A 25,999-nucleotide genomic window follows, 5' to 3' on the forward strand; every position below is an offset into this window, starting at 1 on the left:
TTCCTCCCTCGTCTTCCAGGGAGAGAGTGACAGGAGGAAGGAAGAGGCAGCTCTCCGGGCAGCAGATGCGGCTAACACAAGCCCTGGCGACGCAAGGTGGCTGCAGCCCCATCCGAGAGGCTGAAGTCTCCGCGCGCGCCCGGCTGATCCCTGCTTTCCTGGCAAAGCCGGGGTCCCAACTCAAACCTGCCTTTCTCCACCCTGTGTCCCGACAGCTCGCAAGCGCTCTGCCGAGAAGCGCGATTAAGTGGCACTCAGCGTATTTTCCCAGCTTCTTGGACCCACCTGGTAAAAAGAAAATAAAACCAAATAAAGGAGCCCGGGATGGAACCCTCGTTATTTTTTAAAAGGGAGAGAGGGGTCACATGACTGTGAGTAACGGCCTCGGCGAAGTGGCTCCAAGTCGGAGTTTGCTGCAGAGCCGCCCCCTCCCGCCGGGGGCGCTGACGTCACGGAAAAGCCCCGGCGCGGGCCGGCCGGCGCGCTATAAACCGCGGGGCCGCGGCGGCTGCGGGCGGCGGCACGGACGGCGGGCACGGACGGCGGGCACGGCGCGAGCACCCGGCGCTCGGCGGCCCCGCATCGCAGCGCGCACCCACGCAGCACACGCCGACTCGCGGGCACCCGGCCGGCCGAGTCAAGTAAGCGGGCGGTTTGGGGAGGGGTCCTCTGGACAGCGGTGGGCGTGGGCGGGCGCGGAGTGGGCGTTCCCAGCCCGCAGAACTTTCTAAGTTGGGAAAAGAGCCCCTGGAAGTTGCCGTCTGCGCTGTGGTTTTCTGGTCGGGGGCAGTTTAAGGTGCAGAGGATGCCATTTGTCATCAGGTTCCTTAGTTCAGTTCAGTAGGAGGGTCACCTCCTCCTGCAGACTCTGTGGTCAGAGGGCAGCCCTTGCTGGTACGTCATGCTTTTGTTTGAACGCCAGCCGGCCAACTGAGGCACTGCTTAATGAGATTGAAAAACCGGCTGGTCATCCCCGTTAGTGGCCGGCGTGTTGGAGTGTGGAGTGTGGGTGTGAGTCTGGGAAGGGGAGTGTGCATTTCTCACTCTCACGAATGATCTTGCTTATACAGTGTATAATGAGAAGCCTTCTACTTTATCTCGAGTAGCCGGAGAGAACAAACCTCCGTACAAGGGGATGGAGGCTTGCAAAGGAAAAGTTGTAGCGAAGTTGTTGAATGGCATTTAGCAGAGTCTCTGGCCTTCTGATTTTCCTCAGGAAGGTGGAAATCTGAGCTGAATTTAAGAACTTTTGGAGTGGACGTGGTTTAATGAGAGTGAAACATTTTCTCTGCCAATTCAATAGGTCCGATGGTGAGCAGGTCATTTCCCTGCAGGAACAACAGGACTTGGGGCTGGGATTTTTGAAACATGATGTCTGTGGGCAAGAGGGCAGAGCCCAGGCATAAACCTCACACAGAAATTCTTTTTTGCCCCCAAATAATAGCTTATTCAGGCAGCTGGAAAGCATCAGGGCAACTTTACTAAACATGGAAGTTCCAATAAGTGCTTGTCCAGTCCAGCCAGAGGGAGTGATGTCATTGCCACGTGTTTCCCACCCAGGCACAAAAGCCCGCTGGACGCTGGTGCAATTAAGAGCCATGTTTAGACAAGAGCAGCTAACCTGGCCAGCTGGTCCCCAGCTGCATTAACTTGTTGCTTTTCAAGCCACCTCCGAAGGCTGCTGGTTTCTTCGGGCTGCCACTGTGTCAGTGCTGAGTGGGCTTCCTTAAGGCTTCCTTAAGGATGGAGGAAGCTAGAGGACAGTGGGTAATACTCACGGTACTTGTTTCCTTTTTGCAAAGGACAGTCTGCCTGAGGAACTGGTTACTAATTGAAAGCCTCTTGGATTTGGGGACAGCGTCCTTGGGGTTCCTTGGGTCAGGGTTACTTGGGTCTCACCGCATCTAACCAGATGCCACTGATGACTGACTGTGCGGTTGAGCCCCCTGAGCTCTCGCTCATGCTTACTAATGCTTACCCCTTGGCTGCTTTGCTCTCCAGGACCCGACGATGACTCTGAATAACGTCACCATGCGCCAGGGCACTGTGGGCCTGCAGCCGCAGCAGCAGCGCTGGAGCATCCCAGCGGACGGCAGGCACCTGATGGTCCAGAAAGAGCCCCACCAGTCTGGCCAGCGCGGCCGCCCTTGCGCTGCCCCGGAGGACCACTGCCGCCGGAGCTGGTCCTCGGACTCCACAGACTCCGTCATCTCCTCCGAGTCGGGGAACACCTACTACCGGGTGGTGCTCATAGGGGAGCAGGGGGTGGGCAAGTCCACTCTGGCCAACATCTTTGCAGGTGTACACGAGAGCATGGACAGCGACTGCGAGGTGCTGGGAGGTAGGTGGCCCAGCCCCACTGGGCTTCTGTCCATCAGCAGGGGTCCAGTCCGAAAGAACGAGGGGGTGGATCCTTTCTCTGCAGAGTTGGGAGTGGTGATTATGCGTCCTTGGCACGGGCTGGGGAAGCTGAGTCCCCAGAAAAGGCCTGGCATGGGTCCTCAGGACGAGAAAATGCAAATGCTCGCAGATGGAACCCAGGCCAGAAAGGGAATTTCTTAGATTCCAGCTCCGCAGGGACTGGGGTGTAGACAGATTAAAGAGGGCAGGGTCAGAGGGTCAGGATCCCTCCTCTGGCGTTCGCCAACTCTGAGCTGGACTTTTCAAGAGCTCAGTGTAGACACAGCTTTTTTCCACGGTTATACCTAAAACCAAACCAATTTCAAAAACGATTAGGGTAGATTCATCAGTTTCCACCATTATTAGAGTCTTTTGAGGGTGTAAAATAGTTTAATATCTCTATTTGAAATAGTACGATATTAAAAAAAATTTTTAAGTATATCAATGGTGATACTTATGTTTGTATAGAGTCTTACAGGTTTTCAAGACAATTTTCCATGTACTATCTCACTTAAAATATTTATTATTTAAGACTCGCCTATTTCCAAAACTGATTTGAGATGACATCATCACAAAAATGCGTGTGTTCCTCAAATACATGTAAAGCATAACACAGTATTCTGGGAAGTACTGATTGTCAACTGTATTCATACAGTGACTTTCAGCCGCAGCTTCCATCTTAGCATATGTGACAAGGGGAGCTGCAGGTCCTTATCTGCACCTATCGACATAACGGAAGAACCTTCCAGTGCTTGCCCAGGTGTCATGGTCTGTCTGCACTCTCACTTGAGCTCACAGCTGAATCACAGACCCCAGGGTGAGGAGATGCCTTAGTGGTGAGTTGGTTCTGCCCTCTGCTTGACGCACAGGAGCCCTGCTCCTTCCTCCCTCCTGTCAGCCCATCTCGGCTGTTTCTTCTTGACTGTCTCCAGTGTCAGGGAGTTCACCGCTTCACGTGGCAGCTCTTGAGCTGGACTGCAGATGATGACTCATTGATAGAACATTGATTTCTCTCCTCACTTCTGGAATCTCAGGGACGATAGCTAAATGAGAGTCAAGGAGAAATAGGGTCAGTATCGGAAGGCTGATTTTCTCTTTCTCTGTAAAGGCTGGTGGGTGACTGTCAGTATAGGAGAAAGGGAGGGAGGAATGAACACTAGAATGCACATTTGCTATGGGAGAGGCGCTTTCTTGGGTACCTTATATCTGCTACTGTTAATTTTGGTTCTTATAAAATTCCTGTACTCATAGGAGTAAACTGGCCTCAGGGATACCAAGTGTTTTACCTAGAATCAGTGGGGTAGCTGGAATTAGAACTCAGGACTTTGTAATCTTAGTTTGGGGATGTTCTTGCACGGCCATTGACAGGGAACCTGCTACGTCCCAGATGCTATACTGAGTCCTTCTCCTACGTTTTTCCTGATAAAACAAAAATTGAACCAATTTTGTGTTAATATCCTATTTTATAGGTGAAGAAACGGAGGCTTATGACATCATGTAACTTTCCCAGGGTGATAGAGCTAGTCTGTGGTATGGCTGGGAGTCAGACCGAGTTGTGTGCATTCACTGTATCCTGCAGCCCCCGGGTTTAGCGCCCACGTGCTGTGAGTATCAGGCGCATGCCTGGCTCCGTGCTAGGCTCAGGGGTACCCAGCGATGCATAGGATGCAGTATTCCCTCTTGGGAAGGAGTGAAGTGGCCGTGGCTGTAATTCAGAGCACGGCGAAATTGGTGAACACTGTAAGAAGTAACAGTAAAGTGTTTCGGGAGATTGACAGAAGGAAGAGATCAACCAGGAGTTTTGTTTGTTTTTTGAGGGAGGTCTTGAAAAAGTTAGTGGGTAGCAGACTTTCAAAAATGTTTGTCTGTTAGAGTGGTGTGGTGCTTCCCTGGAGGGTGGACTCCCCATAGGCACAGAGTGTTAAGGAGACTGACTCGTACCTGGAATTTGGGAAGGCAGGCTCCAGTATTTGGCTGGGGGGGCGCGAAGGGAAAATCCTTTCCTTATCTCCTCCAACAGAGAATCTTTGGCAAGAAGCTTGTCTGTTGGGCCATCCTATCTAATGTGTCCTATTTGAGTAACTTAATTTATACTGTCTAGGATTACATCTCTTATCTGTAGGCAGCTGTTGGAATCACTAGTGGCTTCGTGTTTCCAAAGAAGAAGGTTTTCCAAGGCATGCCTCCACATTGTTCTTTTTTCAGCATTAACCATAAAAAAACCCTCTACATAATACTCTCATCAGAATTTCTTCTAATAAAGATGGATGTTGTTACAGCTATATTGCAATAATCTTACGACTCTCTCTACACATTTAATGCCCTTATTTATTCGTCCCTTCATTCATTCCTAAATAGTTATGAACATACACCATGGAACTTGGTGAATCACTACGGGGCCGTGCAAAGAGTCCTAGGGCTTCCCCCAAAGATGCTTACAGTACGTGTGCTAGAGACAGATACACGCCAGCTGCACGCCAAGATCGGGTGTGATGAGTGTCTTGAAAGAGGTGTGAGGACAGTGCTGTGGGAAATCAAGAGGAGAGATTACTTCTGGCTGTGGAAATCAGAAATGGGTTCGTGGAAGAGGTGGTCTCAGAGCTGGACCCTAAGGACGACTGGGGTTTGGAAGCCCTGAAGTGGGTGGGAAGGTACAGCAGCTGCACACGGAGAGTCTGGAAAGAGCACTGGACTTAAGTGTGTCGCCGTGGGTTCGGAGCCCGGCTTTGGTACAGACATAGCTGAGCGCCCTTGCACGAAGGGCTGACCCTCCTCAGACCTCCTCGTTAGTGAAACAGGGACAATCGCTGCTTTACAGGATGTCAGAGGAGTCAAGGAGAGAACGCATGCTAAGCACGTAGCCCAGTGCCTGGCACACACGAAGTATGGAATGCACGTTAGAGCCGATTCTGAATCTACCATTTCCTTTCCCTGGACTTATCTTCCCAAGCGGGCACTTTTGTTGCTTCTGGTCCCCATCCCCTCTCGTCCTACTCTTGGCCAGGGGTCCGTGAGACGTCGCAAGACGCCAGCACGGTGTTCCTAGTGCAGGTCTTCCTTCACGGACCCTTGGCATCTCCTGGGCTAGGACAGCTGACCGCAGTTGAGAGTTTTGGGGGAGAGGGACGTTGGAACTCAGAGCTTTTGAGAGTCTGCCGGAGCCCGTTCTAGCATGAGAGAGAACACCTGTGCAGGTCCCACACAGCACTTGAACCAGTCCTGGACTGGAGGGTCCTCCACACACAGTGGGGGTCAAATGAAAGACAGGTTGATGTGTGCTAGTCCAGGGGAGATGGCGACTGTCACCAAGCTAGAAGCTCCGTCCCACCCCCTCAGGATGGTCTCTCTCGTTACGCGGAGTGTTCAGGTACACCCCAGCTGTCAGCGAGAGCACTGGAGACGTGAGGACTTCCCCAGACCCAGGATGCTGACAAGTCCTACCAGCCGATAGTCCTCAACCCTGGCTCCACACCCCTCAACCCAGGGCAAATTTCAAAGGACTCTTCGGAATTTCATATTCTTTGATCTCCCCTCTCCTCACCTGATTAGCCTTGAGAAGGCTAAAAGGTGAGTGACAAGGGGAGGAAGAGAAACTAGAGCTTTGGGTGCAGGCAGGGCCCTCTCCTGGTTAGCAGAGGGCCGAGAAACAGGATGCTTTGTGTGTCTGAAGAATCTGTGGGGCGGGTAGCCAGAGGCAGTATATAAAATGAGGTGTAATGCAGCGAAACAGGGTGGAGATCTATGGTTTTAGGCTCTTGGGTTTGCAGCACAATGATTTTCAGGCAGGGTTAAGGTCAGGAATCTTCCAGAACCGCAAAGCAGTTAGGCATCTGCTTTTTAAGGTGTAATCCTTAATCCACTTTTTCTCTAGGGTAATGATCTGGTATCTCTTAAACCAAGGGAAGATTCGGGTTTGCTTTTCCCCCTAGCTATTGCAGTGTAGTACGTTTCTGTTTGAACTGCTGGGGACCTAAGTGAGTCCTTTGTACCTGCTTTTGGGTGGTGAGTGGTGGGCTGGGGACAGAGAAGGTGCTGTTTTGGATTTCCTGAACACAGGGAAGGCTTTTAGAGAAAAGAGAAGAAATCCAAGGTAGCAAGGGGCAGTCAGCCGGCCCCCCTTCTGTGCTGCTCAGCCTCTGACCATTTGGCTGCATGAATATGCCTGTTGCGTCATGAGGCCCTACTCTGCAGTAAGCCAGAGTGTGCGTCCCACTGTGATCCCATTCATGCTGCACGTTGTCCATGGCAGACAGGATGGGCATAACAGACTTTTAATCCCCCAGTGGGACACCATTACCATTGATTAGAATGATACCTTGTGGACGCAGGGAGACTGACAGAAAGACAGAGCCATCCCATCCTTAGTTAACTTTCTTCCCATTTGTCCGTGTTTTCCTTCCTTTCCCTCTGCTGATTCCATTTCCTAGATGAAGAAATGTTTAAACCAGGAGCATTGCTTTTTATAAACCCCTCACTACTATAAAACAAGAGATGCTCTGGTTTCCCCAGTGTAGCACTGTTAAGCTAGGTTTTGGCAATAGTAGGAAACGCCATGTCTGGCAAGAACCAGCTTCCTCCAACCGAACAAGTGATGACAACAGCTAATATTTATTCCCTTTCTACTTTGTGCCGAGGCTTAACGTAGGTAATTGTCACACAACCATAAGGCATGAATACGGTTATCAATCCCATTTCATAGATGAAGAAATTGAGGCTCAGAGCACTTAAATGGTCCGGAGCCACATAGTTAAAAAGGAATGGCATCCAGATTCTAATTCAGGTTTGCTTGTGTTTATATCCCCAGTGCTGTAGTTCTCATTCATTCATTCATTTGATAAGTATTTGCCCACCTGCAGTGTGCTGCGCACTGTCCCGGGTGCGGGGCGATACAGCGGTAAACAGCGCGGAGGCACATCTCTGCCTTCACCTTCCGGAGGTGAGAGGGACAGAAAATAATCAAATAAGTTAAGTGGATTGCATGTTAGGTACCTGTAAGTACGGTGAAGGAAAACTGGAAGGGAGTAAGAAATACTGATAGGGGAGATGTATTGCAATTTTAAGTAGATGGTGAGGGAGCACTTCTCCTGGAAGGACGTAAGGGCACAAGCCTTTTGGATATTCCAGGGAACAGATTTCAGGCCAAAGGAGAAGCAAGAAAAATGGTAAAAAAAAAAAATCATTATGAAAATCATAATTTTCAAATGATGAAATTTAAAACAGGAAACTTCACTGTGAAAATAGAGTGGGGATGGGCTCGTTTGGATGCAGTTGATGGGAATCCCTCTTGCAAAATCCCTTAACTCAGCCAGGCCTACCCCCCAACTGATCTCTGGGGGCCGGAGCTGCTCTGGTCCGTTGTACTGCTCACCCTTCACCTATACTCAGTCTGGGCTCAAGTGCAGGGAGGAAAGTTTCCATTACCACGTGGAGCTGGAGGCCGCACTTACGCTGTACTTAAGATGGAAAAATAAACCCGTTTATTCCTAGGGAACTGTATTTTTTTAAGGGAGAAAACCTCAGCCAAGACAGGGATAGTCTCAAGGTTTTTTCTTGTGTGTCTCAAAACAGGAAAAGTGTCTCAGCCCAGAGCTCCCGAAATTGCCAGTAATCACCCCACTGAAAGGGACAGTGGATTTCCATGTAAGGCTCATGGATGAGCCTTACGGTTCCACTGGGTGGTTAGCATTTTCTCAAGGCATTATCCATTGACTGAGTCCAAAGCTCTCAGTGAGTTTCTCCTTATGAATGGTTTTCCTATAACAAAGGTCTAGGAATGATGAAAACGAAAGCCTTTCACTTCAAGTGGCTCAGTGAGACACATACAGAAGACATAGGCGTTCTGCTTAGGAAGTACTGGAGGAACATCCGTAGAATGTTGTCGAAGGTGATTAAAAAATAGTAATTTGCATTTGTGAGTATCTGCATATTTGCATTGTTAATTGCATATTTAATAAGCTTATGTTTTGCATGATTTTCTACATGATGCTCATGTAAAAGTGTTGTCTATTTTCCTGACTCCAGTATCACTGTTCTTTCTTTTCTAGAAGATACCTACGAGCGAACACTGATTGTTGACGGGGAAAGTGCAACAATTATACTCCTGGACATGTGGGAAAATAAGGTATGCAGAGCCTGTAGTTCTCCGCAGCTTGCCTTCCCACAGGCCGTTTGGTGCAAGGGTGATCTTGTCCTTTTCAGCGTTCTAGGTGAGGTGGGCTCATTTTCTTGATTAGCTTTTTTTTTTTCTGAAGTAGGAGACTGTTCTAAAGAAGAGGTCATTCACAAATGAGCTCTGAATAATAAGCAAGTTGCAGTGTTTTGCCCTTAGTTCTATTAAAAAAAAGACAAAAACGTATATCTGCTTTAGGGAAAGTGCCAACAAGGACGGATGATCATTTAAAGCTATTTAAAACCAGATTCAGGGGCGCCTGGGTGGCACAGCGGTTAGGCGTCTGCCTTCGGCTCAGGGCGTGATCCCGGCGTTCTGGGATCGAGCCCCACATCAGGCTCCTCCGCTATGAGCCTGCTTCTTCCTCTCCCACTCCCCCTGCTTGTGTTCCCTCTCTCACTGGCTGTCTCTATCTCTGTCAAATAAATAAATAAAATCTTAAAAAAAAATAAAAAAAATAAAACCAGATTCAATGAAAGTTGACATTCTTTTTTTTTTTTTTTTTTAAAGATTTTATTTATTTATTTGTCAGAGAGAGAGCACAAGCAGAGGGAGTGGCAGGCAGAGGGAGAAACAGGCTTCCCGCCAAGCAGGCAGCCCGCCATGGGGCTTGATCCCAGGACCCTGGGATCATGACCTGAGCCAAAGGCAGACGCTAAACTGCCTAAGCCACCCAGGCGCCCCTGAAGTTGACATTCTTAATACTAGTCTTCACCATTTGCTTTTTACAGATTTTGGGCTTCTGAGCCTATATGCTAGACCTTCTGTTGATAGCGAACCCTCCTCGTCTCACAGAAGTGTTAGAAATTTCATCAGTTGGGAAAGGCAAAAGGGAGTTGTGGGAAGTCGAAGAAGGCTCATTTTTGGTAGATTAGATAGAAATTAGAAATGTGGTTCAGCAGAGTCGTTGTATAATTTATCGACTTAAGCTGTAGGAGGAATTGGACAGGGTCTCCTGGGATACACATACTGTTTCTTTGCAAATGATGCTTCATTTCCCAGCACCCCCTCCCCCCCCAGCACTCAGGGAGTTTCCTCTCGTTTTATCAGGGGGAGAATGAATGGCTCCAGGACCACTGCATGCAAGTCGGAGATGCCTACCTGATTGTCTACTCCATCACAGACCGAGCCAGCTTCGAGAAGGCCTCCGAGCTGCGAATCCAGCTCCGCAGGGCCCGGCAGACCGAGGACATTCCTATCATTTTGGTGGGCAACAAAAGCGACCTGGTGCGGTGCCGGGAAGTGTCTGTATCAGGTGAGAGGGGTGGCGCCTGCCCCAGGGAGACTGGCTTGGGGTCCCCTGCTTTTCCTTCACCTAGGCGCTCTTTTTTTCTTCTTTCGTAAAGCTGGAACCAGGCACTCATTAAAATGCTCCGTGGAGTTTTGTGTAGAAGACTCCAGCATTCCCAGCAGACTGTCTCTGTGCTGATGGCCGCTGCCTTGTCCATCTGGGCTACTTTCTGGATTCCCATTTCCCCACCCTGGAATTCCTTTAGGGAAAAGATCATGCTTGGGGATTTACTGGTGCTCCCCAACCTTTTCTCCTTGTACTTTTCTCTTCTCTAGGGAACTCTTAGGAGTTCAGCGAAATAAAAGTAGTGTCTTTATGTAAGAATGAAGGGAACTCTGATGTGGGGAAACTGTGGGGGTTTCACTGAGAATAAGAATTCTGCTGTGGCTCCCTCTGGTTCCTGGAGACCCTAGGAACACCCTCCCGTCACCTACCTTTTGCTTCCTAAGTTTCCGTGAAGGCATCAATCTGATGGTGTCGCGTAGACATTTTCATGCTGAGTTCAGGGATATCGCCTGTTTGCTGGGTGATTCCCCAAGTGCTTTTGGGGCCCTTGAGATTTTATTGGCCTAATACAGATTTGGTTCCTGGTGCAATGGTAAAAAATAAAACACTGCATTGCCAGGCCCCACTCAGGAGAAAAGAAACCTGATGAATACTTCATGTATACAACTAGCTCGGGAACGTCTTACTCTTAGGAGACGACTGTCTACACTGATCATTTTTTTCTAACCAAAACTTGGAGACGTGGTCAGTGAACAGAACGGAACGTTTGCCATGAAGGCTGCTCCGGAAAAGCTTGGTTACACAGTTTGCTCTAACTGTCTTGTTCATTTGTGAAATCATCAACATTTTTTCAAAATACCTCATCAGAGCTTTAACATTGTTTTTTAAGAGAGGAAAGTCAAATAGTAGGATTCTTTTTCAATCTGGGGAAACCAGGTCAGGAGAAAGAGTTAAGAATCTGAGCGTGAGGGCGAAGCAGGCCTGGGTTCACCTCTGTCGCTTACGGGCTGTGTGAACTCCCTCACGCGTTGAAAAGCTCGCCCCCACCTCAGTTTCTTCATCCGTCTGGGAGGGGGACTGCATTTTTCAGGTAACATAGTGCAATTAATGAAGGCTGTGGTTTTTATTGTTAGAGTCGATATTACTATATCTGATGACATTGGACCTCCACACCGTGCATTTGTGGTGGACCAGCTCTAAAGCCCACCTCTTGCGCTTCCGCGAGTCTTCCTGTCACTCTGCCTCTCTCTGTTCCCTGGGAGGACACGTGTCACCATCATAGGACCGACTGACCTAGAGCTGCCTTGAGCCAGCTCCAAGTCAGGAGTCCTCCAGCTCGGCCGTGTGCCGTGGAGCTCCTCTGACTTTCTTCTCCGCTCCTCTCCTCACCAGAAGGGAGAGCGTGTGCTGTGGTGTTCGACTGCAAGTTCATCGAGACGTCGGCGGCTGTCCAGCACAACGTGAAGGAGCTGTTTGAGGGCATCGTGCGGCAGGTCCGCCTCCGGCGGGACAGCAAGGAGAAGAATGAGCGGCGGCTGGCCTACCAGAAAAGGAGGGAGAGCATCCCCAGGAAAGCCCGGCGCTTCTGGGGCAAGATCGTGGCCAAAAACAACAAGAATATGGCCTTCAAGCTCAAGTCCAAATCCTGCCATGACCTCTCTGTGCTCTAGGCCCCCAGAGTCACCCCAGATGTCCCCCTGATGGACATCGTTGAACACCTTTGGGACCGATAATCTATATTAGATTGGATCCTTAAGTATTATTAGATATGGCTTCCCCCATTGTAGCTGGGAATTAACTTGTTAGCCTCAAGGGCAACATAACGCATGGGAAACGAAAGATCTTTGTAAAATCAGTATTTATTTACAGGAAAAGCCTGACCTTGCTACTTGAACACCAAGACTCATTCGAGGATGTGTTTGGTGTTCACATGTGTTTCCTCTCTCCTCTGGATAGTAGAGAATTGAAGCCTACAAAAGAATGCTCAGAACAAGAACTTTTCGTTATTAAAATTTTACCCAGTGTTCTGATACATGAATTTGAGGCCAGTGGGTCATAGACAAATATAGGACAGCTGTCAAAGGATTTATCCAAAGGAGGGAGAATTTTTTTCTCCGTACCTTATATTCATGGAGCTCGGATCATAGAATCGGGCTCATCATAATCATGACTATTACTGCTCCATCAAGCTGTGAAAAGAAATGATGGACCTTGCTGGAAACTAAAGCTTAGCCAACAATTTTTGTTCCATGCCCACAGTTGGGGATCCAGAAATTTGTAGAATTGGGAACCAATACAGGTACCACTTATAGGATCAAAAATCATATCTTTGCTTCTGTGTCTTATAATTTTTTGTTTAGGGGAAAATTATTTAAATCAAGTTCTACTTAGTCAAACCAACATTGATGTTTTATTGTTTTTAAAGTCTGGGGCCATCAAGAATATATTTTAAAAATCCGAATTATTGATAACCTGGAGTGCAAAATGCCAAATTTGGAAATATAAACAAAGGTCTGAATTTTTATAAAACACAAAATGTAAATACTTCCAGTACTTTAGGTTGACCCTTGTATGCCACAGCTCTGCTCTATTTATTGTTTTTTTGCAAAATAATAACCATTTTAACATTTGATAAAGCGTATTTATGAATATATTTCTTAATAGGAAAAACGTCCATTTTATTACCATTTTCTATCTTTTTCAGAATATGCAAGTTTTTACCTATGTGTCTTATAATAAAAGAAATAAAATCTTTGGGAAAAAAAGGCATTCTTCAATGTTTTTCCTTCCCGAATAAGACGATTATGATTCTTTCCATTTGCTTTTAGAGCAAGAACACTCTACAGAAACATACCTGTTATTTTATTTCTTCTTTTCATTGGTGGGAGTCCCATTGTTATTTGTTTCAAAGACTATCCCTGACATCTCTCCTTCAGAACCATGATTCACAATAATGCAGTTATTTTTGGCTAATGCAGTTGGTAAGTATTTGGGGTCCTCTAAATGCTAAGTTACAATAAAAGCCAGATTGATCTTTTACTTTGGCAAATTCCTGACTGAACAGATGGGCCTTTGCTCCCTGAACACTCATGGTCCTAAGCTTGACTAAAACATTAGAGGAAATTATAAAGATTAGGGGGCAAAAAAAAAAAGGCAACTGGTGATTTTCAGCCTGAGATCTATCTTGCCAGGCAAAGCTTTAACCAAATCCTCCTCGCTGGCTTTATTATGGCTTGACCTTCCTCATGTGGTTATCTATCCAGTGGTGGTGTGTGACCCCTTGCTGATGTGGAACGACCCGGTGTCCCCCTTTCACATCAATGGCCCCTGCGTGTACCCTCTGTCACTTACCCTGCCTATGTTTCTGAGTTTGTAATCAGACACACACTAATCGTGACAACCATGGGACCTTGAATTTGCCTAAAGCACCAGCCCTGTGACTCGGTTCTGCTGGCCTGTTCTCCTTTTTCCAAATTGAGCGCAAGGTACCCATCTCTGTGCACTTCGCCTCTTTGAATTGCTCAAAGAAACAGTACAAGGGGATGATAAGAGTGAACATTCAGGTTTCACAGGCAACATCACTGCCATTACATATCAGTGTGTCTTTGGAGCAAAGGCTAAACCTTTGTGGCCACCGGTTTTCTCACCTCCAGAATGGGGTTGCTAATAACACCTACCTCGTTAAGATTGTGAGATGAACATCTTTTAATCTGCCAAACGTGAAGAGCTCAAGAGATGTCCATTTTCATTATCATACACCTTCCACTCTGCATAAATCAGTAAGTTTTATATGTCTGCCTTCCCCTAAATGGAATGGAAACTCCTTAAAATCGGGCACTGCTACTTTTCCCTTTTATTCCTATACTGTTCAATGCAGTCCCTTGTGTATATTGGGCTCTTACCGTGTTTCTTCTTGAATAGACCTTCCCAACAGCCCCATGAAGTTGACAGGCCATCTTACAGCAAACAAGTTCAGGGGGATAGATGACCTGTCCCAGCTGAGATGTTAAGTGTCTGAGCTTGGAGTAGAGTCCAGCTATGACTCGGAGTTCTTTGCATCTGTCAGTATCCCAAACTGTTTCCTGTAGACACAGCTCTTTTCATCTCCAGGTACCACCACGCACACCACACGATATCACCCTCCCCATACCACCCCCCACGTACATAGCACACACACTCCATACGATACCACACCCCCACCCTATGCCATGCACCACGCGCAGACCACACCGTACACACATACCACACATCACATACCCCACCCCGCACACGCCACAGCCCACATACACCATGCATACCTCACCCCCCACACATAGCACACACACAAACGTGTACATACAGCAAACACAGCACATATATCCCACACCACTCACCCCGCATCTCACACACACAACACCGCACACACGCACACACACCCTGAACATACACAGTCTTTGTTTCCGCTATTGTCTGTTCTCCCAGATTCAACCATCCCACTCGCTTATTTCGGACCTTCCCAGCCAAATGGCCAACAGCTGCCAAGACTCTCAAGCTCGGGGCCTATTGCGGATTGTCACACGGGGGCTCCCTCGGTTTGAACCGCGGCGGGACGACGCCGGGCGCGATCCAGCCTGAGAGCTCTACAGCTCTGGAGTCAGACGGACTTGGGCTTCACTCTGGTTTCATCACTTAGATGCACGACCAGGAGGAACTTCCTTCTTCCCTCAGGCTCAGTTTCCCATCTGTGACGTGGAAATAGCCGTAACACCCGCTTCACAGGTGTGCGTGGTGCGGTGAGGTGAGGTGAGACCTGTCAAGGTCATCAGCGCATGAGAACTGTGAGGACTTCTTTTTTTTTTTTTAATGATTTTTTATTACATTATGTTAGTCACCATACAGTACATCCCCGGTTTCCGATGTAAGGCTCGATGATTCATTAGTTGTGTATAACACCCAGTGCACCATGCAATACGTGCCCTCCTTACTACCCATCACCAGTCTATCCCATTCCCCCACCCCCCTCCCCTCTGAGGCCCTCAGTTTGTTTCTCATAGTCCATAGTCTCTCATGTTTCATTCCCCCTTCTGATTACCCCCCATTTCTTTATCCCTTTCTTCCCCTACCGATCTTCCTAGTTCTTATGTTCCATAGATGAGAGAAATCATATGATAATTGTCTTTCTCTGCTTGACTTATTTCACTTAGCATTATCTCCTCCAGTGCCGTCCATGTTGCAGCAAATGTTGAGAACTCGTTCTTTCTGATAGCTGAGTAATATTCCATTGTATATATGGACCACAACTTCTTAATCCAGTCCTCTGTTGAAGGGCATCTCGGTTCCTTCCACGATTTAGCTATTGTGGACATTGCTGCTATGAACATTGGGGTGCATATGGCCCTTCTCTTTACTACGTCTGTATCTTTGGGGTAAACACCCAGTAGTGCAATGGCTGGATCATAGGGTAGCTCAATTTTTAACTTTTTGAGGGACCTCCACACTGTTTTCCAGAGTGGCTGTAACAACTTGCATTCCCACCAACAATGTAGGAGGGATCCCCTTTCTCCACATCCTCTCCAACAATTGTTGTTTCTTGCCTTGTCTATTTTTGCCATTCTAACTGGCGTAAGGTGGTATCTCAGTGTGGTTTTGATTTGAATTTCCTTGATGGCTAATGATTTTGAACATTTTTTCATGTGTCTGTTAGCCATTTGTATGTCTTCATTGGAAAAGTGTCTGTTCATATCTTCTGCCCATTTTTTGATTTGTTTATTTGCTTCTCGTTTATTGAGTTTGAGAAGTTCTTTGTAGATCTTGGATGCCAGTCCTTTATCTGTAGTGTCATTTGCAAATATATTCACTGTGAGGACTTCTACTCCAGAGAAACGTTTATGCCTTCATTCATTCCCTCGTGCCTCCCTCAACTTTATGAGGCGCCCGGGCATCGCTGGGTGCTGGGACTATACTAAGACATTATCCGGGTCCTCAGAGCCCCCGAAAATAGTATATTTGCCTGTCCCCAAAAGCTAAAGAAGGTGGCATTGGTGGTAAGAAGAAACTGAAAAAACCATGGGAGGATTACACCTGGAAGGGGCTGGATTTGCTGCCATTAGATAAGATTCAAATGAAGGAAAACATTATTATTAAAATGACTGGATTCAATGTGGAAAAGTAAACTGGGCTATTTTTTAAAATTCCATTTTGGGGAAGCGGGAGCATGGGGGAAAAGTTGGTTTTGAAGCATCCTACATTTTTGCTCACTAATACACGACTGTTCAATACAGGGAGAGGCAGATGATTATGAGTTCACCTGACTATGCCTATGGAGGGGAATACACAGCACGAGAACGAGGTCGTGATATGTTAGTGGGAAATGGGCATGGTGGGGAGCGAGGACAACTGTGGAAAAATCCAGAATAGGATAGAAGATAAAAAGGAGCAGCAGAGACATGGGAAGTAAGGCGGTTGGAGCTTGGGTGGGAGAAAGAATTCCTTGCTTGGCTGGAGCAATCATGAATTTCTTCCTGGAGGAAGTGGCATTGAGCTTGATCTTGGAGGCTATTCAAGATTTCTACCAGTAAAATATAATTAGTTAAGGATCTCAAGACGAAATCTTTCTGGCGTTTGGATGGGCCCTAAATCCAGTGAGTGCACAAAGGGGGGGGGTAGAGATCGAGACTTGGATACAGAAGGGACACACAGGGAAGAGGCCCATGTAAAGATGGGGCAGAGACATTGGTAAGCCAATGAGTACCAAAGATGCCCAGGATGACCAGGAGCTGGAAAGAGAAGGAAGGATTCTCCCCTAATGTCTTCCAACTGAGTATGACCCTGTCCACATCACGATTTTAGATGTTTAACCTCCAGAGCTGCAAGGGAATACATTTCTGTTGCTTTTAAGCCACCAAGTTTATGGTAAGCTCAGCAGCCCTAGGAAACCAAGTACTTTGGGTTATTTAGGGCAACTTTCTTAGCATCTGTAAGCCTCAATTTCTTCATCTGTAAAACAAGGATAATACCCATGTCAAAGGATTATCGTGGGGATTAAATGTAAAGCACTTAATTTCTCGTGGTCCAAGAGGTGGAAAGTGAGCGATCTGCAAGAGAAGATGGAGAGCAGCTGCAGAGATGTCCATTTCCAGACCAAGAGGTTTGACTCGGTTCAGAAGACGATGCCGGCGCTTGAACGTTTCCAAACTGGGATGTGACAGGCCAAGTGGCACTGCTTCAGGACATGGCCCGGGAGAGCTGCCAGGCAGGAACCAGAAGGCATGAGATGCCCCTGTGAGGAGATCAGCGAGGAAGCCACCGGAACACCGAGCCAGGCGCACGCAGGTGTGCGCTGCTGGCTGCAGGGGTAGGGGGGCAGGGAGGGGCGCTGTTCATCGCGAGCAGCAGCCCCCCCAGGAAGTGCACGGAGGGGCTGCCAGGGCGTATGCGTCTGGCGGTGTTTGGGTTTTGTACCGGGAGGGCACTAAGGCCGGACGCCTACCACAGCAGACAGCGGGGCAGAGGCCATGGAGTGGGCGGGTGGCAGCTGAGTGGGGCAAATGCAAGCGTAAGATTACACTGGAGTCAGGGCTCGGCTTCTGACTTCGCGACTGTCTGGAAAACTGTCACGGAGCAAGAGACCCTAAACCATCAGTCCTCGTCCCGCCTAATGTCGGGGGAAGTGAGGCAGGAAATACGGCACACCTGCTCTTCTTACACTACGGCTAGGGAGACAGGGGTGCCAATAAGGAGTGGAGGCTTTTAGCGAAGGACTGCAGTTGGATGCAGGGGTGGCTCTGCGTAGGTGTGCACATGGAGGCATGCATGTGTACACGCGAGTGTATGCGTTGTGTGTGTGTGTGCACACGCGTGCGCATGTTGGCGAGGGGTACCGATGGGCAAGAGAGGCCTCACAGTAAAAGAAAAAGTAGAGTACTGCAGTTAGAGGAACTTGAAATATCCGCTAGACTCTCATCTTGCTCCACTTTTCGGTATATGCCAAAAATGAGGCTGCTGTCAGTGGTCTTACTGCAGCGTCCACCAAGGGAACGGAGTATTCGAGACGTGCACGTCCTTTCTGAAACTCAGGACGAGTTGTAATTTAAGTTTGCTGGGATTGTGGTCAAGTAAGTCAGACAAAAATGTGCCTGTGTCTTCTGCTGTTGTTTTTAACTACTTGAATCGAAGTAGAGAAGCTAACCCCTTACTGTCAGCTTTTAGAAACAGGGAAATGTGGGGGGACTGAGAAGTGCCCCGCATCTTACTGGTATCACCCAGAGGCCCGAGGGCAGCTATTTGACTCTGAGAAATTAGGCTGCCTTGTGGGGAATTTGAAAGTTTTGGAGGGAGCTTTCTTGAAAGGTGTTTGCAATTTTGTATGACACGTGCATACACGGACACGTAGATACATACATACACAACCAGACGTACAGATGCTTGTGGACGTGTTCACACACACACGTCTGCATTTCCACCAGCCTCGCTTAAAGGCAGGGAGTAAGCATAGTGCAGATGGCAGGTGTTTGAAAATAAAAATCGGATGCGGGAATTACAGCCCTCTCGGCAGTGTTGCCAGACGCTGCCCTACCAGGCGCACCAAAAGACACAAGGAGGAGCAAGTGTGCAAACAGCAGAGAATGGGTTCGGCACAGGGCTGTGAGGGGTGAAACGCCAGCAGTCAGTCGGCTTTTATTTGACTAAAAAAAACCCCGCCATCGGGTGTACTTGAAAGTGGTAATTTTTTTTTTTTTTGTACACGTCAGGCTGGACAAGGCCCTGAGATAGGAGTGGAAATCCTATTAAGTCCAAAGGAGATCGCCTTGTGACTCACCTATTTGACTACGAGATGGAGCTGGTGGCCTGCCAGGGTGTGTTTCACTATTTGGAAACAGCAGCGTGAGGAGCTTGGGTTATCTGAGGGATGATTGGGCAAAAGTAGTTCTGAGCGGAGGTCGAAAAAAAATAAGCGAAACCAGGCTGTCCAGCTGTCTCCTGGACGAGCCGGCAGCGCCAGGAGTCTGCAACCCCAGCGAGAGAAGTAGCGGCCCCAGGGGTACCCCCACCCAGCCCCCGGGGAGGGGCCCGTTTGAACTGTCGCTAGGAACTGTGAATTCTCTGAGTCACAGCCCAGATTAGCGTCGTCGACAGGATGCTGGTGCTGTTGTGACTTTTAAGGTCACATTTGTTAAGTGGAGTACAGGGTGCCAGGTAGGGAGCCACGGTTCAAAACAGACCACATGAGAAACTGAAACAGAGTTCTGCACAAGTCCTGGGCCAAATACACAGCACAGCAGGCCTCGGGGGTCCACATGGGGAGGTCAAGGCAGGTGCAGACAGAGAGGCCCTGGGGCACACGCCTTTATCAGCATTCGAGCTTTGGGGTTGACAGGCTAAGGCTGGGTTGGTGAATTCAAACCAGACTTGGCTCTTCTCAGGGCATCTATCAAAACTTACTTGTCTTGGGCTCAGGCCTCTGGCAGGTGAAGCAATCGTGTAAGAGTAATTGTGTCGGTAAGTGTGAATATCTTATGCCTTGGCGTTAAAGGCTTAGTTCGGTACTAGTCCTGGCTTTGCTCATTACTAGTGAGCTTTAAAATCCTCACATAAAATAAGAAAAGTGATACCAACCTCATAGGGTTTTTAAGATGACAAAATGTGATAAGTGAAAGTGATTTTTAATCCTAAAGAATATTCTAATCTCGGGGCGCCTGGTGGTTCAGCCTTTAAGCATCTGCCTTCGGCTGAGGTCGTGATCCCAGGGTCCTGGGATCGAGCCCCGCATCAGGCTCCCTGCTCAGCAGGAAGCCTGCTTTTCCCTCTCACACTCCCCTTGCTTGTGCTATCTCTCTCGCTGTCTCTCTCTGTCAAATAAATAAATAAAATCTTAAAAAAAAAAGAATATTCTAATCTCTGCAGGGCTATTAAAGTGTTATGCACATATAGGTGTTAATAGGACTTCTTTGCCCATCAGTTAGTTCGACAATGTTTGAGGGAGAATTACAGTGTGACTGGCACAGGCAAAGGTCTTTTGAAGTAGGTGGGTCTCTCAGCGCCCTGCCCCTGGCTTACCTCTCGGATCCCAGCATGTAGACAGTCGCCTACTTTGCTGATATATTCGACTGGCCCTGGTCACCGTCTCTTGGAATGTATAAAGCCAGTTACAAAACATTAGCAGTTGGGAAAATGCCAATGCTATCTCTTCTGGCAGCAAAGGAAGGGAGCTCTTAATTTTATTTCCTTAATTGTGTCTTTGAGAGTCTCTGTACAGACAACGGGCAATGAGAAATGCTATTTTAGGTGTTGAAGATGAGGACGTTTGACTCATTAAAAAATTGGGTTGATCGTGACCTTGTCCGTTCCCCTGCTTTTATGCTGACAAGTCTCCACCCAACAGATAAATGGGACTTGAGGGTTTCGCAGGTGCTTCCGGTTGTACTTGTGTGTGTGAGAAAGAAGAGGCAAAGGGACACAAAGAATCCACTTCCTTTGTGCCTGAGCGGGAAGATGCAGACTGCGCAGCCCTGCACGCAGGTGGCTGGAAAGATGGGATGGCGTGGCCGAGAAAAGAGTGGCTTCTGGAGTCCGGTTGCCTGGGTTTAAATCCTGGCTCCACCTACTCCCAGCTGGGTAGCCTGGACAAGTACCTTCATCTTTCATGTGCTCAGGTTTCTCATCTGAATAAAGAAATCAAATAAATGAATTAAAAAAGTACCTACTTCTTGGTTTTTGTTTTGTTTTGTTTTGTTTTGTTTTGTTTTGTTTACAGGAGATGAGAAAATGCGCGCAAAGCCCGGTTACCGGCCCATGATGAAAGCTCAAAAGCTTTTAGCTATGTTTTATTATTTTCTTATTCAAACAAACACCAAGAGCCTTCAGAGATCAGTTTTAGGAGGAAGCCTGGAGCGAGGGAGGGGCTATCTAACAAGAGACTCGTCTACCCTGGTTCCCTAAATGACTGTCTTTCCCTTGGGCAGTCTCGCTGCCATCCTGGTGGGGAATGCCTCCTGAATGCCGGGGCCAAAGGGGGGCCCAAACTCCCTGCTGAAGGAGTTCCACTTAGCGGCTGAGAACAGGCTAAACAATTCAAAAAGCTCTTTTTTAAGTCCTGACGTTGCTAAGCAACCTGTGTTCTGCACATCAACGGTACAGTCTAGTACGGTGGAGGCAATGAGCCCCCAATCCCTGGGGGTGCAGCCTGGGGCGCATTATCTCTGGCCTCTGGCCTGGCTCTCTTGTTTCCAACCTTCCACGCCTGCCTCCGAAAGAGGGTTCCTCTAAGTTCTCCCACTTGGGAACTGCCTCACAGATGTCTTGCTAGCAGGCCCCGGAGAAGCGGATGCCCCCTCTGCCGGCTGCAGCTGAGTGCTTTCCGTCTTAAGGACCGGCCCGCGGTTCCTTCCCTGCGTGAGGGGAGACCCTCGCCCTACTCCTCCGTGGGATTTTGTCCTCGAAGGTCCAGCCACACTGTGACGTGCCAACCTTTCCCCAAGTATGTTCTCTGGGACCCTTGCTCTCTGTGGTATTCATGTGAGTTCCTGGTGAAAGGGAGAATTCTGGGGTCAAATACATGCAGGGAAAGTTGGGTTCTAGGAAGTGAAGCAGGCTTCTTTTGTATTGTGATGAAATACACACAAGATGAAATTTACCGTTCTAACCAGGCCCAAAGTCCATTCACGCTGCTCTGCATCCATCACCACCACCCGTCTCCGGAAGGTGTTCCTCTTCCCCAACTGAGTCTCTGTGCACAGATCATGCCATGACGTGCCATGCCCCCTTTCTCCCATTCTGTGGGTTGCCTTCTCACTTCGCTTCTAGTGTCGTCTGCTGCACATTTTTAATTTTGATGAAGTCTAATTTTTTTCTTTGTTGCTTGTGCTTTTGGTTTTATAGTTAAGAAATCATTGCTGAATCCAATGCCCTGGAAGTGTTTTCTTCTAGAGTTTTGTAGTTTTATGTTAGGGTCTTTGATCTATTTTGAGCTAATTTTTGTATATGGTGTAAGGTAAGGGTCCAGCTTCATGTTTTTGCATGTGGCAAATAGGTCTCTTTCAGCATTTAGAGTTCATTGGTTGCAAGCAACAGAAACCAAGATAGGCTAACAATTGGAATAATTGGTTGAGTCTTTTCTTCAGTGTCTAAGTTAGACCTATCTCGTGCAAAAGGCAGGAACCCACGTCGCCTACGTGCCAGTGCTAAGCTGTGGTGGGTTTGGACTTCCCAAGTTCATGCTGGGAAGCGAGGAGTCAGACTTGAGTAATCCTCTCATAAACTCACAGCTGGAGTGATGACCTCACAGAAGCCCAGCAGAAATATAGTTTATGGATTTTGGTGGACATATCATCTCTGTAATGGGTACAAATTTCTCTGTGACACTGAGATATGAGGAATGACACATTTCTTTATTTTTTAAAGGAAAATTAAATCTTAGCCCAGCCCCTCCTCCACAGGGCTGGTCTTTTGGGGGAGACCTCCACTCCTTTGGAATATTCATGACACCATGGGATTTATTTGAGGCCAAAAGAGCTGGCCTCAAAGGAATGGTTACTTTTATCACTATTGTTCTTTCTTTTTAATTTTTTTAATTTTTAAATTTTTAAAAACATTTTCTTGAAGGTTTTATTTATTTATTTGAGAGCAAGAGAGAACGAGTGAGCACGAGCAGGTGAAAGGCGCAGAGGGAGAGGGAGAAGCAGACTCCCCGCCAAGCAGGGAGCCTGATGTGGAACTGGATCCCAGGACCCAGCGATCACGGCCTGAGCCAAAGGCAGATGCTTAACCGACTGAGCCACCCAGGCGCCCCACTATTGTTCTTTCTGATCCTCAGTACCCCACTGGGTGCTGGTCCTCACTGTGTACTGGGCACTGACACTCTGGGTGGGTTCCCGAGACGCCCTCCCCTGTATTCTCCTCCTCTGACCTCGGGCTCGACACAGGGCTCTTCGTGCGGCTCCCCACATCTCTCAGCATCCTGCCTCTGCAGACAGCCATGAGGCCGAACCCACACTGAAGTCCGCTGGCTTGTGGGGTGGCAGGCGGAAGGCTGGGATCGCCCTGCAGGAGTCCCATCTCCTCCAAAGGTCTGGAACTCCAATTCCATTTGTCAGCAAGTCATTCTGCTTCTTACCTCGAGGCATCAATGCCTCTCTCCCCTCCTGTGGAACATAGCGATCCAGCACCAGCCCTTGGGGGAAGGGGGCTGCAGCCTGCGGGTCAGACTTCCATTCCCCAGGGGGGTTTTCGATACCCCAGGGCCCTGATCCCAGAGGTTCCATTTCAGTACCAGAGTGGGGCCCAGCCCCAGCCCCCAGGAGAGTCTGATACAACATGTCTTCTGACCACACTTTGATGAGCACTGGCCTAGACCTGGGGACAAAGGCCTGACGAGTCTCCTGGGGGTAGAAAGAGCTCGGTCTTGGAAACTCCACAGCTGGTCTCCCAGCTTCCAAAAACGGAGAGCTACTTTCTTCTAAAGAAGCAACAGCACACAACCAATTCGGTTCAATTTTCATTTTCCGATTTAATTGGCCATGCCTCACCCCCGGAGAGCTGGGTTTTGGAAGTCCCTGTAAACACAGAGGAGAGAGTCTGGCTGTTGTGGCCTGGCAGATACTGGCATGACCTTGGCTAGGCTCCCGGCTTGCTAACTCTTGGTGTCTGACAGGCTTGTGGCTTGAAGTGATTAGGGGCAGACAGACGTGGGGGCCGACAGGGGCTTGTCTCCCCCAGGGCATAGCTGGGAATCCAGTCACAGATTTGGGACTCTTTTGTGACTTTCAGAACCAGGGCCTTTTATGTTCTGTTGCTTCTCCAAATTCCATGCAGGCATCCGTATTTCACTCTTTCACAGATCCTGGTGTTCGAGAAATGAGTGGCTGTTCACCAGGACTGCAGCAACGCCATCAGCTCCAGGTAAGGTGGGAATGGCTGGCTTTTAATTTCAAAACTTAGGGCCAATTGGCAGGGTGATTTGGGGCCCTCTGAAAACAGGTTTCAGGAGGGAGCGATCGGGGCTTTGGTAGGAGCCTCTCAAAGCTCTGACTGGCCTCTCTTTCTGGAGGGTCAGGTATAGGGATAGAGGGCATGCTGAGGGCAATAAGCTAGGACCCATGAGAATGCGCAGTGGGAATGTTCCTGGTGCTGAGAACGTGTTCTCTAGAACGTGACGCAGGAGGCAGGAAACAAGACACGGGACCTGCCTCAGTTCTTCCATGAACGTCTGGTCACCTCTGTGCTTCAGGATTTTTTCTTTGGTCAAGTGAAGAGGGTGGGGCTAAATCTATTAATTCAAAAATAAACATTTACTGAGCTTAATTTTTTTGAAATTTTTATAAGCAATTACAGAGAAGTATGTTAAGGGATTTAAAGATAATTATAGTTTTTAATGCTTATAATATTATCCATTGTGTTTCATGTATTTTGAACCCCTATTATTTGGTCCATATAAATTTAGGACTGTTTTCTTAATAAATGGATCCATCTGTTGTTAAAAAAAACAACACAAAAATAAACATTTACTGAGCTTTGATTAGGCACCAGGCTGTGTGCTAGAGGGATGTGACATTAAATAAAGCAGGATACGTGCCCTTGAGACAATGATTTCCAAGGTCTCTCGTCTGAGTCCATAAAATAATGCCTGGTCCACAGCAGCCCTTGAACACTGTGTTTTCACATGCGTTATCATGACCGCACTGTGAGATGGTTGTCCTTCCCACCGCGTGGGGGTCAAGTGACTGGTCTAAGGTCACACAGCTATGAAGCAGCCCAGCTGGATACAAATCCAGGTCTTCTGATTCTCAGTCCTGTGCTCTCTGCTCTGTAGCTTGCAGTCTATGACTTTCCTTACTGTCTATGATGCTCCCACCTTCCAGATTTTTCCACCCAGTGGACAAATAGCTCTCATTTGCCAAGCACTTACTTTAGGTCCTGCTACATGTGTTCTCGGGGAACTCTCACAGCAACCTCATTAGGTTCTGGTATTATTGTCATCTTACAGAGGAGGAAGGCGGGGCTCAGAAAGACTGAGGGCCTTGTAAAGGGTCATGCAGTATGTCAGTGGCATTTGATCCTAGGTCTGTTCTGGCGCTGCTGTGCTACATTGCCTTCTGGGATCTTGAAGAGAGATGCCTGGGAGCACAGTGGACTCTTCTCTCCTGCAGAGCTGAAGGCTGGTAATGTCCTTCCTGGGCTCCCACTGGAGGATGGGGAGAGAGCCAGAAGGCTCCAGGGAGCGGGTTGTGATGAGGCCTTGGCCAGAGCCTGCTTTTGGAGTCTTCGTGGGGGAACCATGACAGACTTCAAAGGCCACAGAGACATCCCAGGTCCCATAGATCCGGATGTCCTCATAGGAGTCAGCTGCAAGGAGGGAGCACCCTGTCATTTTCTAGAAGATATGGTGTGCACTTGCTGGGGAAGCTGCTTCTCGGGGCGGAGACCCTTCCTTTCCCCCGGTGCCTGCCATCCTGGGCTCCCTGCTCCCACCCTCACGCCAACCATGAGGACATTCTTCTTCCTGCAGCCTGCCTGCCGTGCTCCCTGTCCCCAGCCCTCGAAAGTCCGAACACGAATCAACCTCTGGCCGCGCGGTGCCACCACGTCTGGGCTTCTGCTTAGCCTCATGCCATTGCGGGAAGGCTGAAAAATAGTGGGGTGCACCCCTAATACACAGATGGGGAGTGTAGGTTTAAAAGGGATAGAATTTGGTCACCTCACGATCACTGGCAGAGAGCTGGGCCTGAAGCCCTGAGCTTACGGTTTCCAAGGGCAGGTTGCCGAGCTGGCCCGGCAACGCCGCAAGCATCGCTCGCTTCTGTATTTGCCTTTCGGTACCTTATCTTACCTGCTACAACCCTCGGAGGCAGGTGGTCGTTCTCCATTCTACAAGGGACGAGTGTCGAGCTTGGAGTGGTGAAAAACTTGCCCTAGGCCCGTGGGCCACAGGGCAGGATTCAAAGTCAAGACCGTCTCGTTCGCTCCACTGTGTCCCGCTGTACCTTGTCCCCCTTCTCCCACCTGCGATTCTGCAGACTTGCAGGGTTCAAAGGAAGGTTGGCTTCGCCGGCTGTGAGTGAAGCGCAGATGGCTCTTTACGGTGGGCGGCTGGTAACTGGGGTCCTAACAGCCCATCCATAGCTGACCCTCCAGGCCCTGGATTTTAATTATCTTGCAAG

At 48.5% G+C, this 25,999-nt stretch overlaps 1 protein-coding gene across 1 annotated transcript; it reads left to right on the plus strand.

The window, feature by feature from the left end:
- The first annotated feature begins 507 nt into the window (after window positions 1-507).
- On the plus strand, window positions 508-12,631 carry GEM (GTP binding protein overexpressed in skeletal muscle). Its single transcript, XM_045805952.2, has 5 exons — window positions 508-641; window positions 2,002-2,341; window positions 8,445-8,521; window positions 9,620-9,824; window positions 11,259-12,631. Exons 2-5 carry the CDS (start codon window positions 2,011-2,013, stop codon window positions 11,534-11,536), a joined length of 891 nt encoding a protein of 296 aa, XP_045661908.2. The 5' UTR covers window positions 508-641; window positions 2,002-2,010; the 3' UTR covers window positions 11,537-12,631.
- The last annotated feature ends 13,368 nt before the right edge of the window (window positions 12,632-25,999 follow it).

The sequence above is a fragment of the Ursus americanus genome, chromosome 9 (assembly GCF_024610735.1).
Source record: "Ursus americanus isolate L20-20 chromosome 9, mUrsAme1.1.p, whole genome shotgun sequence".
NCBI classification, from domain to species: domain Eukaryota; kingdom Metazoa; phylum Chordata; class Mammalia; order Carnivora; family Ursidae; genus Ursus; species Ursus americanus.

Excerpts from the sequence above, each read along its gene's own strand:
- GEM (XM_045805952.2), top strand. The coding sequence starts at position 2,011 with ATGACTCTGAATAACGTCACCATGCGCCAGGGCACTGTGGGCCTGCAG. Across the intron at positions 2,342-8,444 it reads CGACTGCGAGGTGCTGGGAG|AAGATACCTACGAGCGAACA; the intron begins GTAGGTGGCCCA and ends TTTCTTTTCTAG. Across the intron at positions 9,825-11,258 it reads CCGGGAAGTGTCTGTATCAG|AAGGGAGAGCGTGTGCTGTG; the intron begins GTGAGAGGGGTG and ends TCTCCTCACCAG.